Source organism: Sarcophilus harrisii, chromosome 2 (genome assembly GCF_902635505.1).
Source record: "Sarcophilus harrisii chromosome 2, mSarHar1.11, whole genome shotgun sequence".
Taxonomy (NCBI): domain Eukaryota; kingdom Metazoa; phylum Chordata; class Mammalia; order Dasyuromorphia; family Dasyuridae; genus Sarcophilus; species Sarcophilus harrisii.
In genome coordinates, this window is record NC_045427.1 from 423,328,814 (window position 1) to 423,356,166 (window position 27,353).

The following is a 27,353-nucleotide window of genomic DNA, read 5'->3' on the forward strand; positions in this document are numbered from 1 at the left end:
TTACTTCATATTATTGTTTTTAAAAAATGCATTTGGAACCTGAATGTCCTATAGACAGGGTAATAAGTGATACAGAGATAGGGAAGTATCAGCCAGGCATTCAGGATCAAGAGCAGCCTTGGATTGGCTCCCTATGCCAGTAGTAATTCCCAGGTCTCCAAGACTGGTGTTTGAATCATTAGCCTCTGGTCAGACCCTTGGAAAAAACTGTGGGTCTTCAAGGCAAGCATTTGTCAGTAGGCTTGGTTGTATCATCCAGGGATAATCAGGAGAATCTCACTGCTTTTTACTGGTTAAAAATAAAACCCTATTCCATTAAAGTCAGGAGTCCTGGGTTAGGCTCTCATACTTACTGCCTAGGTATCTTTGGTTGGACAAGTTATTTAACAACTCTGGATCTTAATTTTGTCATTTTTAAAATAATAGGATTGGACTATATGACCTCAGAAATCCCCTTTTTTTAAATAATAGTTTTTATTTTCAAAATACATGCAAAGATAGTTTTCAGTATTCATCCTTGCAAAATCTTGTGTCCCCAAAATTTTCCCTCCCTTCCCCCCTCTCCTAGAACAATAATCCAGTATATGTTAAACATGTGTAAATCTCAGAATTCTTTTTTTACCACTAAATTTGAGCTGTCTCTAGTACCCATAACCAAATTCAGGGCCCAAAAAGAGATGGGACATTTGGCCCCATTCCCACAGAGGATTTTTTTCAGGCTAGAATTACTGTCCCCCAATAGTGAGTTAATATTCATCCCTGAAGTCCCCAGATTGAGACCTGATCATGGAAAAGCTGTTTGGTGTAGAGATATTAGATATACTCTGGAATTGGAGTCAGAGGATCCTTGAGCTTGGTTGTGTGTGTGTGAGAGAGAGAGAGAGAGAGAGAGACAGACAGACAGACAGAGTCAGAGAGAGAGAGAGATTTTGGGGACTTAACCATGCTGGGTCTCAATTTCCTCATCTGTGAAAAAGAAGAGAAAAAACATTCTCCCAGCTCTAAAACTACAATTCTGTGATGAAAAGGGTAAAAAAACCAGATTATAGGCTATTTTTGCAAAAGTCTTTTTTTTTATTATCCCTCTTGAGATTAGGCTTTAAAAAATGTTTATCTTGTTTTTACATTGCATTCGTTTCCAAATAGAGCATTCCCTCTCCCCGTCCTGCACTTTCTACATCATCCCTTATAACAAAGGTAAAAGGGGAGAAAACCAGTTCAGCAAAAGCAATATTACCCACATCTGAGAGCGTAGGCAGCTTGCTGCGGGCTTGCCCCCTCGGCCAATAAAAGGGAGAAGAGATGCATTTTGCATTTTTTCTTCTCTTCCCTGTGGACAAGCGTGACCCTTATAATCGCAGGGTGTTTTAGTTGTATCAGATGGAATTTTTTTTTTTTTTAAGTCATTAACTGCTTAGGATGGGGCAGTTCGCATTTACTAAGTATTCCAAAGCTAGGGAGACGGATGGCCCTCAGCCAGGCCCAGGGACCATAGGAGACCTAGCCCAGGGAGTTCGGGGGTCCCCCTCGGGCGCTGATGGGCGTCTTCTCGTTCTCAGCTCTGACTTTGCCCTTGCTCCTCCCTCCTCCCTCTCTCTCCCCCTTCCCGCGGCTGCAGGTTCATCATGCCTAGTGGCGTATAAGAAGACACCGCCTCCTGTCCCTCCCCGGACCACCTCGAAGCCGTTCATATCAGTTACCGTCCAGAGCAGCACCGAGTCGGCCCAGGACACCTACCTTGACAGCCAGGACCACAAGAGCGAGGTCAACAGCCAGTCTGGGCTGAGCAATTCCTCCGACAGCTTGGACAGCACCCGGCCCCCCAGCGTGACCCAGGGCGGTGGAGGAGGAGCTCAGGCCCGGGAGGCACCAGAGTTACCCCAAAAAAATGCAGCTCTGAAGAACGACAAGGGAACGTTGACGAGTGAGGAGCCCAAGGCCGAGACCGCCCCCAAAAGGAAACTTTCGTCTATAGGAATACAAGTATGGGTCCCTTTGGTTGTATGTCAGACTCCACTCTGTGCACGTGGGTGTAATTACATCGGAGGCTGACCCCACTCACCCATCTCGAGGAACCGGCCTCACCATTACTGGAGGCCGGTTTTCCCCGGCTCTCCTTGAGGGTCTGGCCAAAATGCAGTCCAGAGTTCGGCTCCTGATCCAAACCAAATTTCACTCCGTCGTGCCCCACTCGCGGCATGGACGTGAAGTGCTGTGCCTTTGTTTTCCTCCCTCCCGATGGGGTTCCTGGTGAATGTAGTTACACTCATCCCACCATGTCCTGTACGTTTGCTCGTCCACTGTCCGTCCATACAATCTTTTTCCTTGCTGGCCTGTCTCCTCGAGGCAGGTTGCCACCTAACAGGTTTTCTGATCCAAGGTGTCCCTTAAAGTCGAGAAGGCTGGTAATAGTAGCTGGACAAAGCAGCCGAAGCATGTAGGCCACAGTACCCAGCCCCCAGGGCCAGACACCCCAAGATATAGGGGTCACTCATGAAGAGCATTTCCCAGTGCTTGGAGAACAGGTAGGTTGCTTCTTGTACCAGGCACAAGGACAGTCTGAAGCTGGGGTGGGGGGCGATGGGGAGGGCACAAGAAGGTAGCTCTTCCTTCAGCCCCCTCAAAATAGAGATTTGGGGAGTGCCTCCCCCAGCTGGAAGGGGATGAAGCTGCTTGCTGTGCTCTTTCTCACTGTCTCTACCAGAAGCTCCTTTCCCTGCTGGGCAGGTGGAAAGGGAATGGGATTAAGGGACGGGAGATGGGTGGAGAGCTGGGATTGGGCTCCAATCCGGGAGCCACAACCACTGACCCTGCTGCCCCGAGTCTGGGGGGGGGGGGGGGGCATCAGCCTTGAACTATTGGGAGAATGGACAGCATCTCATGGGCATGTTCCTCCTGAGGTCAAGCCTCAGACTCTCAGAGCTTTGTACCATTCTGTCCTTTGTCAGCGAGTAGGATAAAACTTTGCTTTGACTCATAATTCAACAGAATTGATTTGAAACCAACATTTAGAATGGGGCTAGATTGTGTGGAAAGGATCACCAAAGTTAAAAGGTGGCTAAAGACCAAAGGGGAAGAAGCTGGACAGCCAGTTACTGGGATGAGACCTTTCTGCTGTTACTCAATGACTAAAGCCCTCAGGCTACAAGTCCGCCCTGGAAGCAGAGAGCATGGTTAGAGAGGGCTCTGGCCCCAAAATGTGGCCCTTGCTATGCTCGCAGCAGGTAATCAGTCAGTGCTCATCCCCAATGAATCCTTGAATATTCTTCTCCTTACCTTGCTTTTTTTCCCCAAAAGCTGCACCTGAAAAGTACTTTACTACACCTGGGAAGCGAGTCAAGGACTCTAGAAGGTGGAGGGTGGGTTAGGGTGGGGAATGAGTCCTTCAGGAAGCCCTGCCTGCCTGCCTGACTCACTGATAAACCTACTGGGGTGTTGAGTAGGTTCCTCTGGTGGACAAGAATGAAAGATAATCACAATAAGGGTTCTTGGACTCATCCAGATCAGCTCTGGAGGTCTCTGGCTTAAGCTCAAAATTCCTATTATAGGCAAGGAAACAGACCTATTTGATGTTGTCTTAGAGGATTGGGGGGAGTGAGAGGTGTGAGGGGCAATGATTCCAGTTTGAGATTTTTAACATGATGGGGAGAAGGGAACAAATGCAGAGACTTAGTGGGGTGCAGATTCCAGCTTTATAAAGCCATCCTAATAATAAAGGTAGAGAGTGCCCTGTCATTGGAAGTATTCAAATGGAATTTAAACAGCTATCAGTTAGAATGGCTTTTTTTCTGGTTGGAAAAGAGGTTGGACTTAGAAGACCTCTGAGAAGCCTATCTTTTCATTTAGGAGTAATACAGGGCATAAAGTACTGACAAGTTAAACAAGACAGACCTTAAAGATGTCAGTCTGTAGGGGTTCCATTCAGCATGTCTTATTTATCAAGGCTTCAGCCATTGGAGGACTAGATCTATCTCATAAAGGCAACTTTTTCAGATACACTGCTCTTCTCACACTCTTTATTTCCTGCCTCTCTGAGTTTGGGGCCCAGAATCTTTGCCTTGCTTTATTAAATAAAACCACTTAAAGAGTGAACCTTTAAAAATGAGCAATTTCACCCATGACAAAGCAGCAAATGAGAGTAGATATCATTAATAATTTTAATTATTATTAATTAAAATGGAAAATCATTAATTTTTAAAAATCAAAAGAGATTTGAGAGATCATGGTGTGGGGTTCAATTCTCTCATTTTGCACATGGGAAAACTGAGGCCCAGAGAGAAAAAGGGAATTATTTCATGCACGTAATTATTTAATGGTAGGATTAGAACTCAGGTTTCCAGACTCCTACTATAATGTGATATAAGTTATTAGTATTTTTCAGCCCTTTTGAAATTTGGGTTCTTGACATAGTTCTACCACTCGCTAGCTATGTGGCTGTATGACCTAGGACACTGCCCTTCTTGTCTCTGACCAAGACTAGATGACCTCTAAGGATTCTTCGATCTATTCTTGGATTCTAAGATCTTACTTGGGTCGATGTGAAAGAATCTGAGAATGGGAAAGGATGTGACCTGAGCCTCAAGATGTTGGAAATGTCCAGTTGAGAGGTGGTGAAAGCCTAAAACAGGTGGGGATGGGGGAGGGTCCTGTCTCCCTGGGCTGCCGACAGACCAGCTGTGATTAGGAGGGTGTGTCCCATGAGGACTCCAGCTGGGAGTAGAAAGAATGATGCATCTGAAAGGCTGCCATGTGGCAAGAGAGATTAGTCTTTCTCTGCTTGGTCCCTGAGCTCAGTAGGACCAGTGGCTGGAAGTTGCAAGGATATGGGTCTCAGCTCAACTTCCTAACACAGGAACTTCCGGGAAGCGTAACAGGCCGTGGCTTCTGGGCAGAGATGTGGCAGGTCCACTCTGCCAGGTACAAGTTCTCTAGAAGAGGTCCCTTCTAGCACTGAGATTCTATAATTAGATAAATGGAATCTAGAAGTTCTTTCTATAGATTCCGGGAGATGATAAATGAAAGAATTCCCAAGTATTGACCCGGGGCAAAGGAAACTAAATTCTTAAGACAGGTCTCGTTCTCAGACATGTCACCTCCTACCTGGGCCTAGATGCTGGCGGACTTCATCGATGGCAGATAGGTCTGTTCCCATATTCTCCTGGAGCACTTAGCTCCCTCCTTCCTTTCCTGCCTCAGGGTAGGAATGGCCCACAAAGGTGCAGTGACCTGAAGGGGTAGCCTAGAAGTGCCCTGTGTGTGGAGCTTTGAAGCAGGGTGAAAGGGAGCACAAAGCACTGATTTTGGAGTCAGAGCACCAGGCTTTGAATCCTGTCACCTGCCACCTAGGGGCTTTGAGCACAAGCCATTTTCCCTTTTTTCCTCTGTAAAATTTGGGGGGACAGCCAGGTGGCACAATGGATAAGAGCAGGCCTGAAGTCGGAGACCTGAATTCAGATACTTGCTGGCTGCAACAATTCATCTAAATCCTGTTTTCCTCAATTCCTCTTCCGTGAAATGAGCTGGAGAAGGAAATGGCAAATGGCTAATATCTTTGCCAAGAACACCCAAGTGGGATCACACACAGAGTTAGGCACAGCTAAAACAACAGAGCAGTAACAAGAGATTCCAAATGCTTGGGCTGTCTCTTAAAGTCCCTTCCAGGTCTAAAGTTCCCTGGTTTAGTCTCGAGTGAAGGACGGTTTTGAAAGCTTTATCCTAGACCTTTTGAGGTCGGAGTGAGTCCCTTTCCCCTTCCCTAACCTGGATGCTGAGGCAAGGACTCACTACCGTAATTGGGCCCATGCTCCAGCAGGAAGCTACTAGAGAAGCTCCCAGTGACTGGAGTCTCACCACTGCTCCTGGGGCTGACCTCTCCCTCCTCCTGAAACCCTTGCAATAGCAGGGTTGTAGTCTTGGGGACCCTCTGGCTTGCCCTGAGCAGATAGAAAGCCTGCTCTTCCCAGACTTACCGTGCCTTTGGGCATGAGTTTCACATTTTTGCCTGGGGAAAAAACAGAAAGAAGAGACACTGCTTGTTCCTCAGAGATGTGGTTTCTCCCATACCCCCCCATCCTGGGCCCCTAGCAGATGCAGTGCAGGTGTCCTTGGAGTTTTCCAACGGAAAGTAACTTGTTTTCACCTGCCATTTTTCACTCCTAATTCTCCCCAGAGATTTTCGAGGGACTCTTGCTCAGTGGGGGCTGTGAGAACTCTTCTGGGCTGACTCATTCCACGCTGGACCGTCCAGGCTGGCTCCGCGGTCCTCCCTGCGGGGTCCTGCCTGGGGGGAGCCGGGAGCTTCCCCATCCGGCGGCTCCCGCGGCCCAGCATAACCACCGTGGCTCTGTGTGTGTGTGCGTGCGTGCGTGTGTGTACGTGTGTGTCTTTTTCTTCTTCTCTCTGATGTGTATAAAGGAGAGGACTAGAAGGAACGGTTTCCAACTCCCCGAGGACAGCGGACCCAAAGCCATCGATCTGATGCCTCCCTCTTCAGAGTAGGGACAGCCAGTAACACTCCCTTTGCCACCCTCCCCCCGCCCGTGTGGTATGAGCGGTGCCCGGCTTCCCTGCTCAGCCTGTACGCCAGCGTGCAACGTCCGCATGCCTGTCTCTGCGTTCGTCTGTCTGTCCGTCTGCACGGACCTTTTTTTGTGTTCTACTAATGTGAATTCCAGCTGCAAGTTCTTGTGTTTTTGTTTTATTTTTTTTTTTTTTTTGTTTCTGTTTGTGTATTTTTTTTTTTTTTTTGTTGTCGTTCAATAAGGTTGACTGCATTCAGCCAGTGCCAAAGGAAGAGCCACCTCCCGCTACCAAATTCCAGTCCATCGGGGTACAGGTAGAGGACGAGTGGCGGTAAGTCAGAGAGAGGCGGCGGCGGCTTCTTCCCCTTCCTCCCCCCTTTCCCCCCTTCTTTCTCATTCTGCTTCCTCTCCCTCCTCTTGCTCTCCCTCCTTTTTTATCTTTGTCCCCTTCTGAATCTCTTCCTCCTCTTCCCCCTCCATTTCCCCCTTTAACCTTGACCTCTTTCCTGCCTTGTTTCCTTCTTCCTCCCTCCCTCCTCTTCCTCCTCTACCCTTAAGCTGCACTTACCATTGGCTCTAACCCGTGTCTCTCCTTCCCACATTGATGATAACTAGACTGGGCTTTGGGGCAGGGGCAGGCAGCGGGCGCTCGGTGGTCCCATGAAAGCTTCCCCGTGACCGTGTGCTGCCAGAATTGAGCCTCTGCTCTGTAAGGCGAAAGCAGACGTTGCGAGAGCTTAGGGCAGAGGCGCCGTCGTTCTGGTGTCATGGCCTATCGCAGTACGCAGGCAACCTTATAACTGTGTGTCTGTGTGTGTGTGTGCGCGCGCACAGGGCAGGCAGGGGCTACGCAGAGAATGCGGCGGGGGGCCGGGAGGAGGGGCTGCGGGGCCCAGCTGCGGGCATGATGGAGTGGTGCATCCTTTGTCTCCCCGATGTGTGTGCTGGGTGTGGCGAGACACGGGCCGTGCGGCCCGGCGGGGGCCTGCTCTGACAGGCCGCCGTCCCCCTAGGTACAGCGGCGCGCCTCACAGCATGTCCTCCAAGCGGGACACTGACTCAGACACACAGGAGGCCAACGACTCCAGCTGCAAGTCCTCCGAGAGGAGCCTGTCCGACTGCCCGCCGCACCACAACTCCATCAACATCGATGCCAGCCCCCGGCCCTCTGCCAAGGCCTCCCAGATCAAGCGCAACCTCTCCTATGGAGACAACACTGACCCGGCCCTCGAGCCTTCCTCGCTCCCCCCGCCCGATCCCTGGCTGGAGACAACCTCCAGCTCTCCCCTGGAGCCTTCCCCACCCGGGGCCTGCCGGAGGGATGGCTACTGGTTCCTGAAGCTGCTTCAGGCAGAGACAGAAAGGTTAGAAGGATGGTGCTGTCAGATGGACAAGGAGGCCAAAGAGAACAATCTCTCTGAAGAAGGTAAGAAGGAACGATGGGCAGGGCGCCTGGGGACGGCGGGCCGTGGGCAGTAGTCATGGGACCATCGGCCCAGAGTTATAGCTAGGTCCCAGCGAGTCCCCTTCAGAAGGGGCTCCAGCAGACAGCTAGAAATCTCCCAAAGTCTGCGAGGAAGGAGCAGCTTCCCTGCCTCTGGGCTGCCTGCTCTGTTGCTGGAGCAGTCTGATGGTTAGGAATTCCTCCTCCCAGGGATAACAAGGATACGGGGTGGACTTGGGCTCTCATTGGTAGAGAAGGAGCTCTCCTGGGAAACAAACTTCTGTACAGTGAAGTTGGCACCCGTTTTACAGCTTAATAATCCTGGGGAACTGTCAAACTTAGAAACCGGGGCCACCTAAACTATACCTAAGGACTGTATATTGGCTTAGAAAGCCACATTATATTATCTGTGTTCGATTGTATTTTATTTATTTTAAAAAATATTTCCCAGTTACCCTTTTTGTTTGTTTGTTTTTGCTGAGGCAATTTGGGTTAAGTGACTTGCCCAGGGTCACACATCTAGGAGGTGTTAAGTATCTGAGGTCAGATTTGAATTAAGGTCCTCCTGACTTCAGGGCTGGTGCTCTATCCACCGTGCCACCTAGCTGCCCCTCCAGTTACCTTTTTTTTTTAAATAGCTTTTTATTTACAAGATATATGCATGGGTAATTTTTCAGCATTGACAATTGCAAATCCTTTTGTTCCAATTTTTCCCCTCCTTCCCCTCCACCCCCCCAGATGGCAGGTTGACCAATACATGTTAAATGTGTTAAGGTATAAGTTAAATGCAAAATAATCATACATGTCCAAAGAGTTAATTTGCTGTATAAAGAGTTGAACTCTGAAATAGTGTACAATTAGCCTGTGAAGGAAATCAAAAATGCAGGTGGGCATAAATAGAGGGATTAGGAATTCTATGTAGTGGTTCATAGTCATCTCCCAGAGTTCTTTCGCTGGGTGTAGCTGGTTCAGTTCATTACTGCTCCATTGGAACTGATTTGGTTCATCTCATTGTTGAATTGGGCCACATCCATCAGAATTGATCATCATATAGTATTGTTGTTGAAATATATAAAGATCTGGCCCTCCTCGTTTCACTCAGCATCAGTTCATGTAAGTCTCTCCAGGCCTTTCTGAAATCATCCTGCTGGTCATTTCTTACAGAACAATAATATTCCACAACATTCATATATCACAATTTATTCAGTCATTCTCCAATTGATGGGCATCCACTCAGTTTCCATTTTCTAGCTACTACAAAGAGGGCTGCCACAAACATATTTGCACATGTGGGCACCTTTCCCTTCTTTAAGATCTCTTTGGGGTATAGCCCAGTAGAGACACTGCTGGATCAAAGGGTATGCACAGTTTGATAACTTTTTGAGCATAGTTCCAAATTGCTCTCCAGAATGGCTGGATGTATTCATAATTCCACCAACAATGTATCAGTGTCCCTGTTTTCCCACATCCCCTCCAACATTCCGTGTTATCTTTCCCTGTCATTCTAGCCAGTCTGACAGGTGTCTAGTGGTATCTCAGAATTGTCTTGATTTGCATTTCTCTGATTAATAAGACTTGCAGTTTTTCATATGGCTAGAAATAGTTTCAATTTCTTCATCTGAGAATTGTCTGGTCATATCCTTTGACCATTTATCAATTGGAAAATGGTTTGATTTCTTATAAATTAGAGTCAATTCTCTATATATTTTGGAAATGAGGCCTTTATCAGAACCTTTGCCCTCCTGTTACCTTTTAGTCTAATTCATGCTGCATGGGGCTGAGGAGAAGCAGGGGAGAGTGCTTATTTTTGAACCCTCAGGGATCAAAGCACAGAGAGGTTTTGAATTGAACTGAGTCACACAGTCAGTGGATGTTAGAGGGGAGGTTGTCGAACCAGGTCTTCCTGGACTGAACACTGGCTCTACTCTTACTCTGTCTGTTCCTTCTATCATTTAGCTTCTTCTCAGAGTTGGTAGAAATTTGTCTCCCTTTCACTTAAAAGAATCATAGAGCTGTCCCAGAACTGAGGCCATCTAGTTCACACATATACCATTTTACAGAGGAGGAAACTGAGGCTTGGGGACATTGTGTCTTACCGAAGGTCACATAGGTAGTAGGCATCAGAGACAGAATTTGAACCCAAATCCTCTGAATTCAGAGACACTGCTTTCTCCTCTATTTCTCCCCCCAGGACCAATCTGATTAAATTTAATCCCTCTTCCCGATGACTTAACAAAGTGCCTGGCATTTAGGAGGTGCAAAATAAATGTTGGTTGATTCATCACCACCTCATCATCCCCTTCACATATTTGAAGCCCATTGTCATGACCCACTGAAATCTTGTCTTCAAGAATGAAAGCAGCTCCTCCATCCCCCATAACTCCAGTTCCCACATGGCCTGATTTCCAGCTCATTCATCATCCTTTTGTGAATGCATTCCAATGTGTCCTTCTAAAAACATAGACCCAGATCTAAATGCGATACTCTAGATGGGAGGGTCTGGTCTGACAGGCTGAGCCATGCTTCTCACATCCTATTTCAGGACAGTAGATTTGTGTTGTTTCCTTGTGCAGACCTCCAGCAGATTTAGGCCACTGGTCCAGAGTTGGGTCTATGTGGGCTCCACATAGAGGAAGGCCTTCTTTGATGAAGTCATCTTTGGAGCAGAGTTGGGCAAATCTCTCGAAAAGTAAAGTTTACATATTGGGGGATTAATTTAATCCTATTTTTAATGTCTTTTTTACATCACATTTATTTCTGAATATTTCCTCCCCCAACCTATCCAGCTAGAGCTATTCCTCATTACTAGAATTACAAAAGAAAGAGGCAGGAAAACAGTCCAGAAAAACTAACCATTCTGTGGTTGAGTAAATTGTTATGTGATTATGATGGAATACTTTTGTGTTCTAAGAAATGATGAGCACAGTTCTCTCAGAAAAACCTGGAAAGATTTCCATGAGCTGATGCGAAACGAGATGTACTGTGTACAAAGTAATAGCAGTGTTGTAACATGATCAACTGTGAATGACTTAGCTGTCCTCAGCAATGCAAGGATCCAAGGCAATTCTGAAGGACTTATCATGAAAAATGCTGTCCATCCCCAGAGTAAAAACTGATAGTGTCTGAATACAAATTGAAGCTGAAGAACCCTTTTAAATTTTTTCTCTTTTTCTTGAGGGGTTTATTTTTGGGGGAAGGGTCTGTGTTTTCTTTTATAACTTGTTTTGCATGATTACATGTGTATAGTCCATATTGAATTGCTTGCCTTCTCAATGAAGGAGATAGAGAGGGAGTCTGCAAGAGAATTTGGAAGTCAGTTTAAAAAAAAAAATGTTAAAAATTGTTTTTACGTGTAACTGAGTAAAAATAAAACACTAAATAAGTTTTTAAAAAACCTAACCATTCTACATCAACCATGTCTGACAACAGTTGCCACATTCCATAACCAAAGTCCCCCATCTCTCTCTTCGTATCTCCATAATAGATACTTTATAAATGTCATTCGATGATTGGGCAGAGTCCTAATGTCTAGCCACTTTTTCCTTTCCCAGTGCCTCAGTTTTCCCCAGTTGTGGGATCTCAATCTCCTTTGTTACATTGAGTAGATACCAAAAACTAATGGTTTGAATTCTTCAGGAATATGTATCCTGTCTTTGGAGATTGTTATTAAGGCCCCTTCAAGCAAATATTCTGCAGACTCCTCTGAGTTCCCTCACTCTGGTCCTGCTTCAATCAATCCAGGGCTACCCCCAGGACCCACTTAATTTCTAGAGCACAGGCCCCAGAAAGGGATAGTACCTTCTGATAGCCAGGGCTCATCTCTCTGCTCTTAGACACAAAGAGCTCCCATTAAACATAAGCAACAGTGTGACCTCTCTCTTTTCCTAGCATTTAAGTTGTCTTTCTACATTGTTCTAATTTTTATTTCATTTAGTTGTGCTCTCCTAGTTCCCTACAAGCCACTGAGGGTAGAGATCAGGTTCAATATACTCTTGTCTAAGCCCAAAAACAATGCTCTCTATACATAAATACTTAGTTACCAAAATTCAGAGTTTACAGGGACCCTCTGAGGACGCCAAACCACATCTAGATGAAAATACCCTCTGTTACATCCCTGCCAGGCCTCCAGTTGGGAGCTACCTCCCAAGGTAGTTCATCCACTCTGGGGGTGGGTAGCCTTTGTTATGCAGATGTTTTTTCCCTACCAGGAGTCTCAGTAGTTTGGATTCCATGGTCTCTTGAGGACAAATTTCTAAGAAGTTGTTAAGAAGATGTATATGTACATATATGTGTATATGATGAGGTACAAGAATTGAGGATAAAAGATCCCCTAATAGCAATGGGATCCCCTTGGCTAGTTGCACAGGTTTTGTGAAAGAATTCACAAACCCCAATGAATACTGGCATGAGGTTTGTGGCAAAGAATGAATTCATTTACACTAAGAAAGCAGCTTGCTTAGTGGGCAAAGAATCCTGTTAGGATAATTTTGCAAAGATGAGTTTACATTGAGAAGAAAATATCTTCATCAGTGGGCTAAGTCCAGAAGGGCATTTAGCAAAGATTGGGGTGTCAGAGTTGCTTTTTATTAGCCTTCTGAGGTCTGGGGCTTCTTTGATCTTTGGCCCTGAGCCAATCTCTGGATGAATCTGAGAGACTGATTTTCAATTCATTCAATTCAAAATTGAATGAGATTACTTATCTGGGAGTTGTCCGGGAAGGGTGTGCCCCTCCCAGGATTGGAGCGTCAGGAGCACCCTTACCCCCCCCCCCCAAAGGGGGACACAGTCCACATCAGGGCCTTTCCAACACTTCCCCTCAAAAGATCTGTGTGTGTGTGTCTTAACACAAAGAATTTAGGTATAGAATGAGATGCTTCAACCCAGCTGTTACTTGAATTGATTCTGCTTGATGCTTCAGCTCTGACAACCTATTTTCCAGACTCTTCCACAAAAAGATTATACAAAAGTTTTAGGGCATGGTATTTCAGAAAGGAATTTTTTTACTCCTATGATAGCAGAATGTCCCTCTCATTTTTGTTTCTGATTCCACAGGGCAGAATGCAGTGCCTGGATCACAGTATGGGCTTTTACTAAAACTTCATGTTTAGAGCTGGAATTTGAGAGTTCCTCTAATCTCAAAGTCATTTTACAGATTGGGAAACTGAAACCCTGCAAGATGATGTAAATTTACCTATATTTACACACTTAGTGAGAGAGGTCAGATTTAAACTGCACCTCTTGGACACCAGAGCCCAGTGCTCTTTCATAAATGCTTGTTGGATCAAATCTGATGTGTCCATTGTCATCAGCTAGGAGATGGTTGGAAATTCAGCAGTTAAGTATTAAGTGCTTACTATTTACAGAGCACTATTCCAGGCATTAGGTGCTGTTGCTCACTCATTTTTCAGTTGTATCCAACTCTTCATGATCTTGTTTGGGGTTTTCTCAGCAGAGATATTGGAATGATTACTTCCTTCTCCAGCTCATGTTACAGATTAGGAACTGAGACAAACAGGATAAAGTGACTTGTTCAGGGTTACATAGCTAGTATGTGTCTGAGACCAGATTTGAGGAGGCAGACATTACGGGAGATGCCAAATTTAGATAAAGAGACATTCCTGCCTTCATAGTATTCCCAGTCTCGAAGGAGAGAAGTTATCCCAATTATGTGTAACTGGTAATATACAGTATTATACAATAATCGTTTTAGAGAGTTAGAAAACAAGTTCCTCACCTTGGCAGGTAGAGAGCCTAGGAATCAGAAAAGGCTGCTGATGGAGATAGCATCCAAGTTGGGCTTAGAATGAGTTAGAAGTCTTGTAAGAAGAAGGTGATGGTTAGTGGTGCAGAAGGAGACCTGAATATATTGATATACAGCAGATGTTTAGGTTTGTGCTTGGCTATCATTATTTCCCACAAAGAAGAAGGGGAAAAAGTGATGGAGGAACTAGAGAGAGGTAATGATGGGATGCCTTAAATAAAGAAAAGCACCGCAACAAAACATGTAAAATGTACAGAAAAGAATAGAAGGAAGTATAGCACAGACAGACAGGATTAGAACTGGGACATTAAGTTTAATATATGTCTATATTAAATGTATTTATATAGTATTACAGTATGTAATTAGACTTATATAATACAATATAAACATATATTTATGTTATACTATTATATGGAAGTAACCTATTATGTTTAAAAAGCATAAGGAAATATTCTTTTTAAAAATGTTTGTCAAATTCATAATAATAAAAATCTTTTCTTTAAAGAATGGATAGAAAATGATTTACTTAAGATCATAAAGCTAGTCAAAGAACACTAACCTGGAAATCAGGTTTCCTCTATACCACAGCTGCTTCCCTGAAAAGAACATGGTCAGTACTATAAAGAGCTTCTGATAATCAATTCAATAGATCAGCCCTTGGTAGATTTTAGCAATAATTAGAACAACTTTAGCTCTCCTGTTCTTTACTCCCCTGTAATTGTTCTTTGTGGAAGCAGTCCATACATAAAAAGAGATTGGGTAACTGTCTTCTGATATTTGAAGGGCCAACTTGTGAAAAGGACTTGATTAGCTTGTCCCAAGGGGCCAAACTGACTTCTGTGTAGAAGTGTTATGAGGAGGATTTAGATTTAGATTGCCTATAAGGGAAACCTTTCTAACAATTAGAACTATTGAGAATTTGAATGGTCTGAGTCTAGAGGCAGTGAGTTCCTCTTCCTGGAGGTATTTATTCAAAGATAGTTGTTGTATGAAGAAAATCTCTCTTCAAGATATAGATGGGAGGAGATTGCCTCTGAGATTCTGTAATTCTGAGGAACAGCAGAAATTACTGATGAGTCAATTAGGGAGTGGGTGACTAATTTCTGAAATTTTGAATGAATGTTAGAGGGTATAAACCTTTGACATAAAGCTTTCTATGACTGGCTTTGACTGAGAGAGGAGAGGCATTTCTCTGAGAATCAGATACTTCGAGTTCATATCCTGCTTTAGTATTCAGTAGCTGTTTGACTTTGGGCAACTCAGTAGCAGAACTTGTACACACACCTCTTATAGTACTTCTAAAAGTAAATGCTCTTCAAATCTGGGATCATAGACTCAGAGGTGGACAGTGACCTGAGACACCCTCAAATGCAGCTCCCTCAGTTTACAGCATCTGAGAACAGGATCTGAACTAAGTTCTTCTGATTGGAAGTCGTTTTCAATCTGCTGCATCCATCTCAGTACTTAAAGCCTTGAAGGCTCTTTTTATTTTGTTTATTTATTTCTGCATGCCAGCCTGTGGTATAATTGGTGTCTAGAACTCCCAGTGCAGAAACTCCTTCTACCAAATGCAGATTGTCTCCAGTTCACCTGCAACAGAGAGATCACATGATTTGCCCAATATCACACAAGCTAGAACCTGAGCCCTACATCCATCTGATCCCAAACCCAAGTGCCCATTTATCTATTTTGTCATTCTGACTCATGATATCATGTTCTGGGAGCTATAATATGACTCAGGGCTGCTCTTTAATCAAGCATGGTGTTTTGTACACAGTAGTCTCTTAATATGTTGAATTAAACTGGTCTGCATCAGAAAGCCTCTTTTGGATTGAGACTTCCTTGATTGCAGTTTTTCAGGGAGAACATTCACTGCTATCTTACTCCCTAAAAAAATGATCTCTTAAAGGAACTCTGAAAAGTTGATCTCTTAAAGGAACTGATGATCTCCCCTGGGGAGAGAGTCCCTGATTTGATATAGAAAGAACTGTCTCCGGAAAGAGGAATTGAGCCAGTTTTACTTGACTACAAAAGTAGAACTAGATGCCATATAGGTCAGGTTACTGGAAGGCAGCTTCTTGGCTTGATAGAAGAAACTGTTTCCCAATAGTGAGACTGAAATACTGGGGTGAGCAGATCCCCCTTGGGAGTTGGTGTGAGGTCCCCACCATTAGGAGAAGCAGCTCATCTGTTAGAGCTCTTGGTACGGAGATTGCCTCTTCATTCCATCCAGTTTGGGACATTCTGTGGAATCCCTGGGACCCATTAATTCTCTCCTGCCCAAGCAGTCAGTAACCACTCATTAAGTACCCGCTTTGTGCAGGGCACTGGGGACACAGACCGATTCCTGCCCTCATAGGAGAAGAATGTATATACATTAAGTAGAGTGTTGTTTGTCCTTCCTTCTCAAAAAACACCATGACATCAGGGAGGGGATGCCATGACGTGCACGTGAAGTGGATTTAAGGGAGGCCTGGCCAGGCAGGGTCCCCTGCCTCAGTTTCTCCTCCAGAGCCCTCTGGGTCTGGTGGCCAATAGAGATCAGGACAGCTGGGGACGGTCCCGGATGCAATGGGAGACTTGGGCCTTTTTGAGCTAAGGTCTTTAACAGGTCTCAGTTTGAGTCGATGCCCAATCAATGTTTAAGGCGAGGTAAGATGATGATTGATATTTGTCCTTCCTGAGGTGATGCTATGATTTCTGAGTACTGGAGGCTCTTTTAGTTTGATAGGGAGGGAAAGGGGCAGGAGTGTTAGGAAAGACCTGGAACAAGAGGTAGTGTTTGTGCTGAGCTTTGAAGAAGCTTCCAGTAGGTTAAGGGAAAGAGAGCAGACATTCCAGAAGGGAGATGGAATGTCATGTGTCCACAGGTGACAGCAAAAAGGCCACTTAGGCGGAAAGTGGTACTTCCGTGGCGCTCCAAGGAAGTAAGGTGGAAACCGCTTGGAAAGGAAGGCAGGAGCCCTACTGTGAAGGGCTTTAGATGCCAAAATGAGAACTTAGTATTTTATCCCAGAGGAAACAGGGAGCCGCTGAAGCTTCTTGAACAAGGGAGGGACATGGTCAGACCTGCACTTGAGGAGTATCACTTTAGCAAGTTGTATGGAGAGGGCTGGAGGGGAAGGAGAGGAGCCCATGTTCCCCATAAGTGACATTATAGATGCTCAGGAGTCAGTTAGGCCTGACTGACTGTCTCTTTTTCTCTCTTCCTCCTCTGAGTGCAGCACAGACACAGAAGGCCTCCTCAAAAGTGCTGTTTTGGAATCTCCCTCTGCTGAATTCCAGGAGGGGGGGAATCAGGAATTTGGGTCCAGAAGCTTGGCTCTTCTCTGAGAGAGAAAGGGATACTGGGCTAGAATTGTATTTCTCTGCTACTATAAATATTATTAGTCTTGGAGATGTAGTTTGCAGGCTCCAGGAGTGAAAGGAATCTCAGAGACCGTCCAGTACAATTTGCTTGTTTTACAGAGGAGAAACCGAGTCCCGAGAGAAGGGGATCTAGTACCCAGGTTTACTAGCTTTTGATCCAGGCTCTTCCTCGCTCATTTTGTTCTGTCTGTGGTGTTTTTTGTTCAGCCTCTTAAACCACTGTGAAAAGTGCTCTGCACATATTTGTTGAATGAAAACCAGCTGCCAAGGCTTGTACAGAAGTTACACTCTCCAGCCTAGAATATTGGCTCTTTCTCACAGAAATAGGTGTTAAAGTTGAATGGGCAAGCACTGGGACCACCAAGGCCAATTGGATTAGGAAACTGAGGCCTAGAGAAGGGAAAGACTGCACTGTTAGCTATTAGTAGAGTCTGTGTCCTGGAGAAGGGCCCCTGGAGCTTTTAGGGAAGATGGATGGAATTAGAATGTTCTGAAATGGCTAAGAATGGGCTGTATATGGGACCTTGAAATGCTGGTTAGTACCTCTACCACTTTCTTGCAGAGGTGGGGAAATGAAGATGGAATGTTGCAGACGTGGTTCATTTTGCTGAACTTTTCCCCCCTTTTTTTCATCTTAGTTACCACTGTTTGTAGTGGAAAGGTGTATATTCAAAACTTAACACAACAATAACAAAACGAGTGCAGTGGGGGGGAAATCAATAAAAAGATAATTAACAATTATGTAGTTGTTGTTATGTTGTATTAATTATATTAATATTTATTAGTAATGTCAATAATAAATAAATGTTCAGCATATGTTTAGGATATAACTAGGAAGTGCAATACAGCTTGGTCATCCATCCTTGACGGAATGTTAAATAGCTTCCTTTTGCACCCTGATCATAAAGCTTAAGTCGTCCAAGATAATTTAAGAACAAAGAAAGGAATTACCAAGAAGGTAGAAACATGAAGCCCATGTTTTCCATTTACTCAGGATTCTCTTCTGTTCCCCATAAGAGAGAGAAGTTATTTGTCTTAAGGTCATACAGTGAGTTTGTGATAGCCAAGATTCTACTCATTGCTTCTCCCTGGCATCCCAGGGCTTTGCCCAGCACTTAAAACCAAGTGCCTGGCATATAGGAGTTGATGAATAATAACTGACCAGTTATACTGCCCTACCCTCCTTTTTTGGGAGGTCAGTGGAATGGTCTTAGTGGAATGGTTTTGGTAAGTGAGTGGGTCGAGTCAACCTTTGGAAAGAGAGGTGGAAAAGAAAAGCATTTCATTTATTCTAAGTACCCTCAGTCTCAAATAGGGACATGGAGAACAGCATTTTCCCTGGAAATTAATCCTTACCTGGATTTGGGGGACTAGAGGAGAGGAGGGAGGAAGTTGGCTGGTATTAAGGGGCAGCTAGGGGGCACAGTAGATAGGACACTGGCCCTGTAATCTTGAGGAGCTGAGTTCAAAACCAGCCTCAGATTCCTGACATTTACTAGCTGAGTTATCTTAGTCAAGTCACTTAATCCCAATTGCCTCGCAAAAAAAAAAAAAAAAAAAAGAGAACAAGAAGAAAAAGAAAGGACATTAAGAATGTTTGATAAATGTCAAATGAGGCAGTACAATAAAGTTTTTTAAATGATGGATTTGAAGTAAAAATTCCAGGCCGACTCTTTCTGCCTGTATGACCATTATTTCCTGGGTCATTTGTTTATCTCTTAAATGGAAGGAGCTGTACTAAAGATTTTTAAAGTCTGAATCTGTTTGTTGTTTTATACTGCCAAACATGTACCAGAAAATCAATGGGATTCATATGATTAGACCATTTTTTAAAAAGTTGTTTTATTTGAGGTCTTTAGAGGGTGTCTATCGGTCATTTCTGGAAGTACCTTCCCTTTTTTACTGTCAGCCCCCATTACCACAGCATTCTGCCCTTGTCCTTCTCTGCCTCTATGTTGGGAAGGAGAATGGAAAATATGCAAAGAACTCCAGGTTCTAAGAGCCAAGAGACCTTGGGTACTAACCAATTCTTTTTATGTTTTCTTTATTTTTAATTTGTGGAATAAAACAAGCATTTTCATAACAGTGTAATTTTTTAAAAAGATAATTATACTTGAAAATACAAATTCATTTTTTTCCTTTTTCCCTCTTTCCACCCCACCCACACTGGAGATGGCTACCATTAGACATAAATATGCACATAAATGTAAAAATCATTTTTTATGTACTCCTGTTTATCAGTTCTTTCTTTGGATAAAGAATAGCATCTTCCTTCATATGTCCTTTTGAGTTAATTTGGTTATTTATTACAGCCAAAATTACTTATTCACCCAAAGTTGTTCTTAAAACGATATTGCTATTACGTATACATCATTCTCTTGGTTCTGTTCATTATGCTCTTCATTATTTTGTACAAATCTATTCATGTTTTTCTAAGATTTTCGAGCTAACCAATTTTCCATCTGACTTTGGATTAAGTCACTTGCCCCCCCTCCCAAAGCCTCATTGTCCCCATTCTGTCTCTGTTGCTTGAGGTTATCTGTGGAACAAGCTCTTCTCTGGACTTTATTTTCCACCTATTAAAAGTGTGAAGAGGATTGCACTCTAAAGTTCCTTTCTAGTTCTAAATCATCCTATACTCTGTAAAAGGAGATAATAATGTTTTAACAATCTCTCTCCTTAGGGTTATGGGGGCAAAGCATTTGGGAAACCTTTTAAAGTTCATGGTATAGGTAATGAGGGCTTTCTTACCACTGTCATTGTCCCTGGCATTGCCACCAACAGAGTGGGAGGTTTGGAGCAGATTTTTCTGTTTCTGTGTCTGTGTTTGTGCTAAGCTGCTAAAGAGGCAGCTTTGGAACAATAGGTGACAGCCTTGCCTTCCTTTCGTGGGAGGGCTGAGCTGAATTGTTGACATCATGGAGGCAGTGGGCAGGGTCCGTAATTGAGAAGGATTAGACTCTAGCCCAGAAGATCTGGATTTAACTATTCTAGCACTTAGAAGCTAGGTGGTACTAGACAAGGCAACGTGGCCTCTTCCCACAATGTCTTTATCCAAACAGGGATGAAATCTCATATGTTAAGAGATTATGGACAATGTGTTTTGCAAATGTAAAAACTATAAATGATAAGTTGTTATGAATAATAACAACTACTTATGACAGTGTGTCCTTTTAAGCCTTCTCTGAGATTGACTAGTTGTGATCTGGACCAACCTTTGTTCTCTCTCCTCAGTCTTAGGGAAAGTCCTCAGTGCTGTTGGTAGTGCCCAACTATTGATGTCTCAGAAATTCCAGCAGTTCCGGGGTCTTTGTGACCAAAACTTGGTGAGTCTGAGTTCCCTTAGTGGCCCTAGAAGCTGCCACTTGGCTTGAGTCGGGGGGTGACGGGGTTGGAACAGGGATCTGGCTCCATCCATAACAAGTTCCTCCAGCTAGCTTGCTGCCAGAACAAGGCTGTTCTTTGGGTGACGACTGCAGGATCTCACTTTCTTCTCTGAGGAAAAGAAATGTCAGCAACAAGTCCTGGATCTTTAAAATGACTCACCCATTCCAGAACCATGAGTTTGGGGTGGGAGGGGGAAAGGGAAGAGTAAAACTTGTCTTATGTCAGAGGAAGAAGTCTGGCCCACTTCGAGCCAGTGAGCTTTCTAATACCACAAACATCCCAAAAAGGGGAGGAGGGGCCTTAGAGGAGGACTGAAGTCTCTTACCCACAAGGGAATGTGTTCTTGCAGTGAAATACCACTGCCCAAATGGCAGTCCTCACTTTGTTAGTGACTGTGTCCTGATGACCCCGGGCTGATTCTAAGCACCAAGCCCAGGTGGGGGGCAGTGAGAGGAGCTCTGGAATCTGTAAGATTAGTCTAAGATTAGGGGCAAGGAAAAGGGCAGAAGGCTGAAAGGAGTCACTGGGAGGATGAATCCAAAAAAGACTCTTAAGACACCCCCTTAAAAAAGGAGATGAACAGATGGTGACAGCATACAGGCTGTCCCAAAAGAGTAAGTGGAGTTTTCAGCTTTAACAGCTCCTAAACTGTGAGTTCAGTTGGACGTTAGTCTTGGTTCTGTCCCTGTGACACATGCATAACCAGGGGCGGGCAGATCTTCCCTTTCTGGGCCTATCCATGCTAAAAAATAGAGCTAATGAACCCGGCCCTGCCTGGCAAGAGTGTAATGAGGATCCAGTGAGACAGTAGATGTGATAACATTTCCTAAATGCTACAATATAAACAGGAGGAAATAATATCATTCTCACTATTATTAATGATACTTGAAATACTCACAATAATGGTTAGTGCCAAATAATGATTAGAGAGCCAAATATGCTACATCTGGCTTTTGTTTTCTTTGTTTTCCTCATACAGATTTTCTGAGCTCCTAGTAGCCAGACAGCATGAGCAGTACCTTCTGGAGAACAATAAAAATAACTATTGTTAAGAATATTAAGATCTATATTGAAAGGCAGATAGAAAGCTTATAAAGTCAGGAAAATAAGGGTTCAATTTCTAGTTCTTGGCACCTGTAGGTGCCAGATCTACATTGAACAGGAGGAGTTATTTATCATTATAGCTTCCTATATTGATGGAATTAACCAGGTTGGTGAAAAAACATTTTTAAAATCATTATGAAATAAATTATGATCCTTTGTTCATTATATTTTTATCATTGATGAAACATCATCACAACAATTTTCTCCCTCCTTGAATTTTCCCAATAACCTTGAGAGGTAGGACACAAGGATTATTATTTCCCTGATAAATGGAAAGAATATGAAATTTGGGGTTCAGATGTGACTGGGTTATAAATACAGACTCCACCAACTTGCCCTACTGTAGGGCCTTGGCAAGTCACAGGATATCACTGTACTTTAGTTTCCTCATCTGGAAAATAGATGAATACTAGATGATTCTCTGAGGTCCGTCCCTTCCATCTCTTAACTCTCTGATCCTGTGATGCCATTTGCTTGAATGCTCAAGAGTTGGGGAATGATTGGTGCAGTCATAGAATGATTCTCTCATACCTCAGCCCCCATTCCCATACTTCTGCAGCCTGCCTCTCTTCCCCTTAAGCTGCTTTCCTACTGTGTGAGATGGGCTTTGGGAATGTATAGTATGAGATAGAACAAGGCTTCTTAAACTTTTTCCACTTATGCCCTTTTTCACCTGAGAAATTTTTACATGATATAAAATAGGTATACAAATCAAACATTTACAGATAATAAATCATAATTTTGCAACTCCTACTTTCAGTTATGAAACCCAAATGGGGTCATCACCCACTATTTTAAGAAACTTGGAGATAGACTATCAGAAAAATGCTGTTGTTGACTAAAGGTCAAACAAGATACCAGTTTGGACAAACTTGAGCAAAGAAGAGAATATAGTCATAAAGTTTCCAGTATTATCCTCTCCACTGCAGCTTAGGCTGAAGTCACAGAGCAGATTCTTGATTGAGGATAAGGAATGGCCTTTCTGATGCTTGAACAGTTTGTTGGTGTGGTGATGAATGAATGAAGGAATGAACAAAAAAAAAACATTTTTGTTCCCGTCTGGACATGATTCCCCAAAGGAGAAGGGGGAGTATAGCCACTGAGTCTTTCTCTTTCTTTGCCCTTGTAGAACCCTGACTCCAACCCCAGGCCCACAGCCCAGGATTTGGCTGGGTTTTGGGACCTGTTGCAGTTGTCCATTGAAGACATCAGTATGAAGTTTGATGAGTTATACCACCTTAAAGCAAACAGCTGGCAGCTGGCGGACCCTCCTGAGAAGAAGGTGAGCATGGAGCACTGCCGAGGGGCTGAAATCCAGGGGCTGTGACCTAGTCGGAAATAACACTTTCTACCATCGGTCAGTGCAGCTCGGCTCGGTTCTCGATGTGTCTCTAAGCTAGGACCACGCAGACCCATTTCTGTTCCTGGAATCCATGCTTCTCCTGCCATCTCATCCCATCCCATCCATCTCATCCCAAAGCTCTGTCTTGTGGCTTCCTTTGTGATTTGTGCTGTCTTGACTGTTACAGTACCATGCACGGACAATCCCAACCTTGAGACGGTGGCGGCAGCACCATAGGGTTGCTAGAGCCCTGTTTGGTGATTTGAGAAACCTATGTTCAAATCCCAACTCTGATCCCACTTGCTGTGTGATCTCTGGACTTGTTGGCCTCTGTTTCCTACTTCATAAAATTGAGAAGGTTGCGAATTAGCAAAGTAAGTGAGTAATCTAGTCCTGTAAATAGATTTCTCCTTTTAGGGAGAAATCAGACCAGTTAGAGTTGCTCTGCAAAAAAAGTACTGAGAACTGATAGATTCAAAAGTGATTTCTACCAAATCTTCAAAGAATTAGTATTTCCTGCATTATAAAAATCATTTCCAACTGCAAAGAATGATAAAAGATTATTAATTCCTTCTGTGAAGTAAATATGATCTTGAATCTCCCAAACTTGGCAAAGATAAAGACAAAAAAGAAACTTCTAAGCTAATGTCATTCATGATTTTTACAGGAAGAAGGCAGTCTAGATCTGTTTGGGAGATTCTCAGGGTAGAATCTTCCTCTCCTGATGCAGATCAGCATTGCATCGGCAATTTATAGTCTTAGAACGGGGTTCTTAATTGTTTTTGACATGGAAAGGTTTCCATGATATAAAAGGCAGCTAGGTGGCATGGTGGATAGGATGCAAGGCCTAGTGTTGGGAAGACCTGAGCCTCAGATACTTTCTAGCTCTGTGACTCTGGGCAAGTCACTTCACCTTTGTTTGCCTCAGTTTTTCATCTGCAGGATGGGGATCCTCCTCCCAAGGTGGTTGTGAGAATTAAATAAGATAATAGTTGTACCATAGTGTCTGGCACATAGTAAGTGCTAGATAAATATTTATCATTATGTAAAATACACACACATTTGCAAAGAAAATCAAAGATTAGTCAAGATAAAAGTATAATTATTTTCCCTATCCTCCAAGTTCATAGACACTGTCTCCCCCTTGAGATCTGTCCACAGACCCCAGGAGGGTTAAGTGACTTGCCTGTGGCCCCATGATGTCAGAGGAAGGGGAGAGCTGAACTCAGACCTTCTTGACTGTAAAAGTGACTCTCTAGTCACAGCCATGCTGCCTCCGTTAATGAATGCTAATGGAAAAATAATAAACAAAACATTGGCCGGTAGAATACATCAGTGCCTCAAAAGGTCACGAGGATACAGGGAAATGAGCCCTAGATTTGCAATCAGAGGACCATGATTGAGATCTCGGCTCGGCCACTTGACCCTGGGCAAATTACCTCTGTGATCTAGACCTCTGTGCTCACCTTTAAAATGGGAGTATTGGACTCTGGATTTTTAAGGGTCCTTTGAGGTTCTAGATCTGCTGCTTTGTTCTGAGAGGAATCCAGGGGAGCCCCCATTTGGCACCCTATGGAAGCACTTGGTACTGCCCCCAGCCGTCGTCCTCCCCTCCTGCATCCTGTGCTAATTGTGTCTGTTGCTTGTGGCCCAGCCACCAGTTGGGTGGACGCCACGGGGTTGGGGGAGGAGGGGAGGAAAAGGGCAGGGAAGGGCCGGTGTGGGGCCCACATGACGGCCGTCTTTATGTTGCTCTTTTATCTCCTTACTGTCTCGATCTAAAGGAAGAGAAGAAACCTCCCCCTCCTGTGCCAAAGAAGCCGGCCAAGTCTCGAACAGCTCTGAACCGGGACAAGGCCTCGGACTCTGGGGACAGGCAGCGCCAGGAAGCCCGAAAGCGTCTCCTGGCCGCCAAGAGAGCCGCGTCAGTGCGGCAGAACTCCGCGACAGAGAGCGCGGACAGCATTGAGATCTATGTCCCGGAGGCCCAGACCCGACTTTGAGCCAACGAAACGGAAAAGGGAAGGAACACAAGCAATTTTTAAATCATTAAAGAGCAAATGAAATACTCCCACCCTTCAGTGTGATTATTCAGTCTAGAGACACCGGAGCCAACTTTAAAACAAAAATTACCAATTAATGAAAGGGCTCGAATTTGGCTTTTTTTTTCCTCTTCCCCTTCTTCCCAGCTTTCAGTGACGAAGATTTGGAACAGACAAGCAAACCACAGGACCGTCTTCTCTTGCTGAGGGCAGCATTGCCACATGGACTGGACAGACAGACTCCCGCAGCTCCCATGCTCCAGACTGTGGATCTTTTTACCTGTTTGTGTTTCATGAGAAATGATTAGTTTTATTTACAAGCTACAGAACAAGAATCCTGAGCAGCCACTATTGCCCCTGGCACGCCCATCTCTCTTCCCACCCTTCCCTCCCCTCATCCCTGGGTCTTTGTTTTTGGCCTCCACCCCCAGCACCTCCCCAAGGTTAAAAGGGCTCCTGCCTTGCAGGCAGTCGGTGTCCTGACCAGGGCCAAGCCTCCCTCTCTTACCATCAGGCTGGGAAGGAAGGGGCAGGGCTGAGGGGACGAATGGGTACACCGGGGGGCCCTGCCCCAGGCCCGACCCATGGCCCTCTGGTTAATGGGAAGTGGCTTTCCAGGAGCAGAAAGCAGGAACAAAGTTCGTCCTGAGTGCAGAGAGCATGGTGGAGCGGAAAGAGCATTAGATTTGGAATCAGTGGACCTGGGTTCAAATCTCAGCTCTGATGCTTATTACTTTTGTGACTTCAAATAAGTCCTTCTCACCTCTGGGCCTCAAGTGCCCAACCCATAAGAGGTAGAGAGAATGGATCGGACCTCCTTGATCCCTCAGTTCTCCATCCTAGGAACCCTCCCCAAAGGCCAGGCCCAGCTTGTTGGGAGGCTAAAGAATGTACCGCCCCCTTCTTTGACCCTCCCCTTCCTTGGCAAAGGAAGCTAATGCAGGCAAGGGGGAGTGCTGACGGTGGGTGTGCACGAGCCAGCCACAGGTATCCCGGACAGGCGGAGCCCCCAGCGGGGAGGGACAGCTGGGGCTCCTGTCGCGCCTGGTTGCGGACGTGTGTGTACATATGCACATAGACCCCCTCCCCTCCCCATAGGAGTGGTACATTTTGCGCACATAGACACACGCATGTGCGCCCCCATACACACGTGCACAGGAGGCCTCAAGGCACCAAGTGGGACATGGGTGTATGAAGAGCATCTATTTTTACATGTACAATATCTAGGCGTGTGTAAGAGTGAGTGTAAAAATCCATCCCCTGGTGTTAGCTTTTCCCCTTTGTAGCCCGTGCCTCGGGGGGAGGGAGGGGCAGGCAGACAGGCGGACCCTTCCCATTTCAGGTTTTCTAACTTTGAAGCCCCTCATGGCAGCGGCGCTGAATCACCGGGACTCAAACAGACCCCTGGGCTCTTGTCCGGAAAAAACGAAACAAAAAGCCAGCCCAGGAGTTTGGGAATCTGGAGACCGTGTGCACTCGGTGCCCCTCCTCCCCCCGCGAATGCTGTATACTGTGTATATGTCTATATGGCATTGCAGGCTTCTCAGTGGGGGCCTCGTCCCACGGAGTGAGCACTGGAAGGAGTCAGGAGGCCTGGGTTCCAAACCCCAGCTCTGCCACTTTCTGTGACTGGGCAAGTCACATGACCTCTGTGTGCCTCAATTTCCTCCTCTGTACAATGGGGACAGTCCCCGCCCCTCCCTACCTCACAGGCATGTTGTGAGAATAAATAGGGTCACGTGTACGACTGACCTTGTGGCTGTTTTTGGGGAGCGGAGGGGTTTGGAGGGAGGGTTACCCAGTAATTCCCTGAAACCAGGAGCTGGGCCAGGGGCTGGTGGGTGCTCTGAGCTGGCCTGGCCTGGCCTTGGGCCGTAAAGGCTCGTCTCTGGCCAAAGACACCAAAGTCCGGATAAACGGAACAGGGTGAGCATTGCCTGGCTGGACAACTGCAGTTTCCATCCTTTTGTAGGGAAGCTTTCTTGGGACTTCTCGCTCTGGGTGCCTGCTAAGCCTGGCCTGCCCTGCACTGAGGATGGATTGTCTGTTAAGAAGAAACGGCCCTTTAGAGCCCATCTGCCAAAAGGCACCCAGGGCTGACAGATTCCAAAGGGATTTCTCTTTTGGCCGATTTACCAGATAGCGGAGGTGGCTGCTGCCGTATTCCTCAGCACCCCGCAGCCTGTGCTGCTTTCCTGGGCTAAGAACCCAAGGAAACTGGGCTCTTGCAGATTTCACATCTAGTCAGGGGGAGCTCTTTGGCCAGGTCTTCAGAGGAAACCACTTGAGAGGCCGTGGTGAGTTCAGGGATCTCCCTGCGACTAGAACCCTCCGCTGGGAGTATGTGAGAAGTGCTGGCTTCTGTTCCTCCCACTGCTTCCGA

At 45.1% G+C, this 27,353-nt stretch overlaps 2 protein-coding genes across 11 annotated transcripts in view; one reads left to right on the top strand and one right to left on the bottom strand.

Moving 5' to 3' along the window:
• The window catches only part of DLGAP4 (DLG associated protein 4), a 222,315-nt gene extending 197,313 nt beyond the window's left edge, over positions 1-25,002 (top strand). For 7 of the 10 annotated variants that reach the window (XM_031953955.1, XM_031953962.1, XM_031953961.1 and 4 more), the window contains 6 exons: positions 1,619-1,983; positions 6,764-6,852; positions 7,535-7,947; positions 20,330-20,421; positions 22,716-22,868; positions 24,713-25,002. In XM_031953955.1, the coding sequence (XP_031809815.1) occupies positions 1,619-1,983; positions 6,764-6,852; positions 7,535-7,947; positions 20,330-20,421; positions 22,716-22,868; positions 24,713-24,931 (1,331 nt within the window). In that variant the 3' untranslated portion in view covers positions 24,932-25,002. Of the gene's footprint in view, positions 1-1,618; positions 1,984-6,414; positions 6,495-6,763; positions 6,853-7,534; positions 7,948-20,329; positions 20,422-22,715; positions 22,944-24,699 lie in introns of all 10 variants that reach the window. The other 3 variants (XM_031953956.1, XM_031953958.1, XM_031953957.1) reach the window with 3 other exon arrangements.
• A 165-nt stretch (positions 25,003-25,167) lies between these two features.
• LOC116421002 overlaps positions 25,168-27,353 on the bottom strand; it is a 4,766-nt gene continuing 2,580 nt past the window's right edge. The window contains exon 4 of the mRNA XM_031949317.1: positions 25,168-25,250. The gene's annotated coding sequence lies outside the window, so the exon portion shown is untranslated. The remainder of the gene's footprint in view (positions 25,251-27,353) is intronic.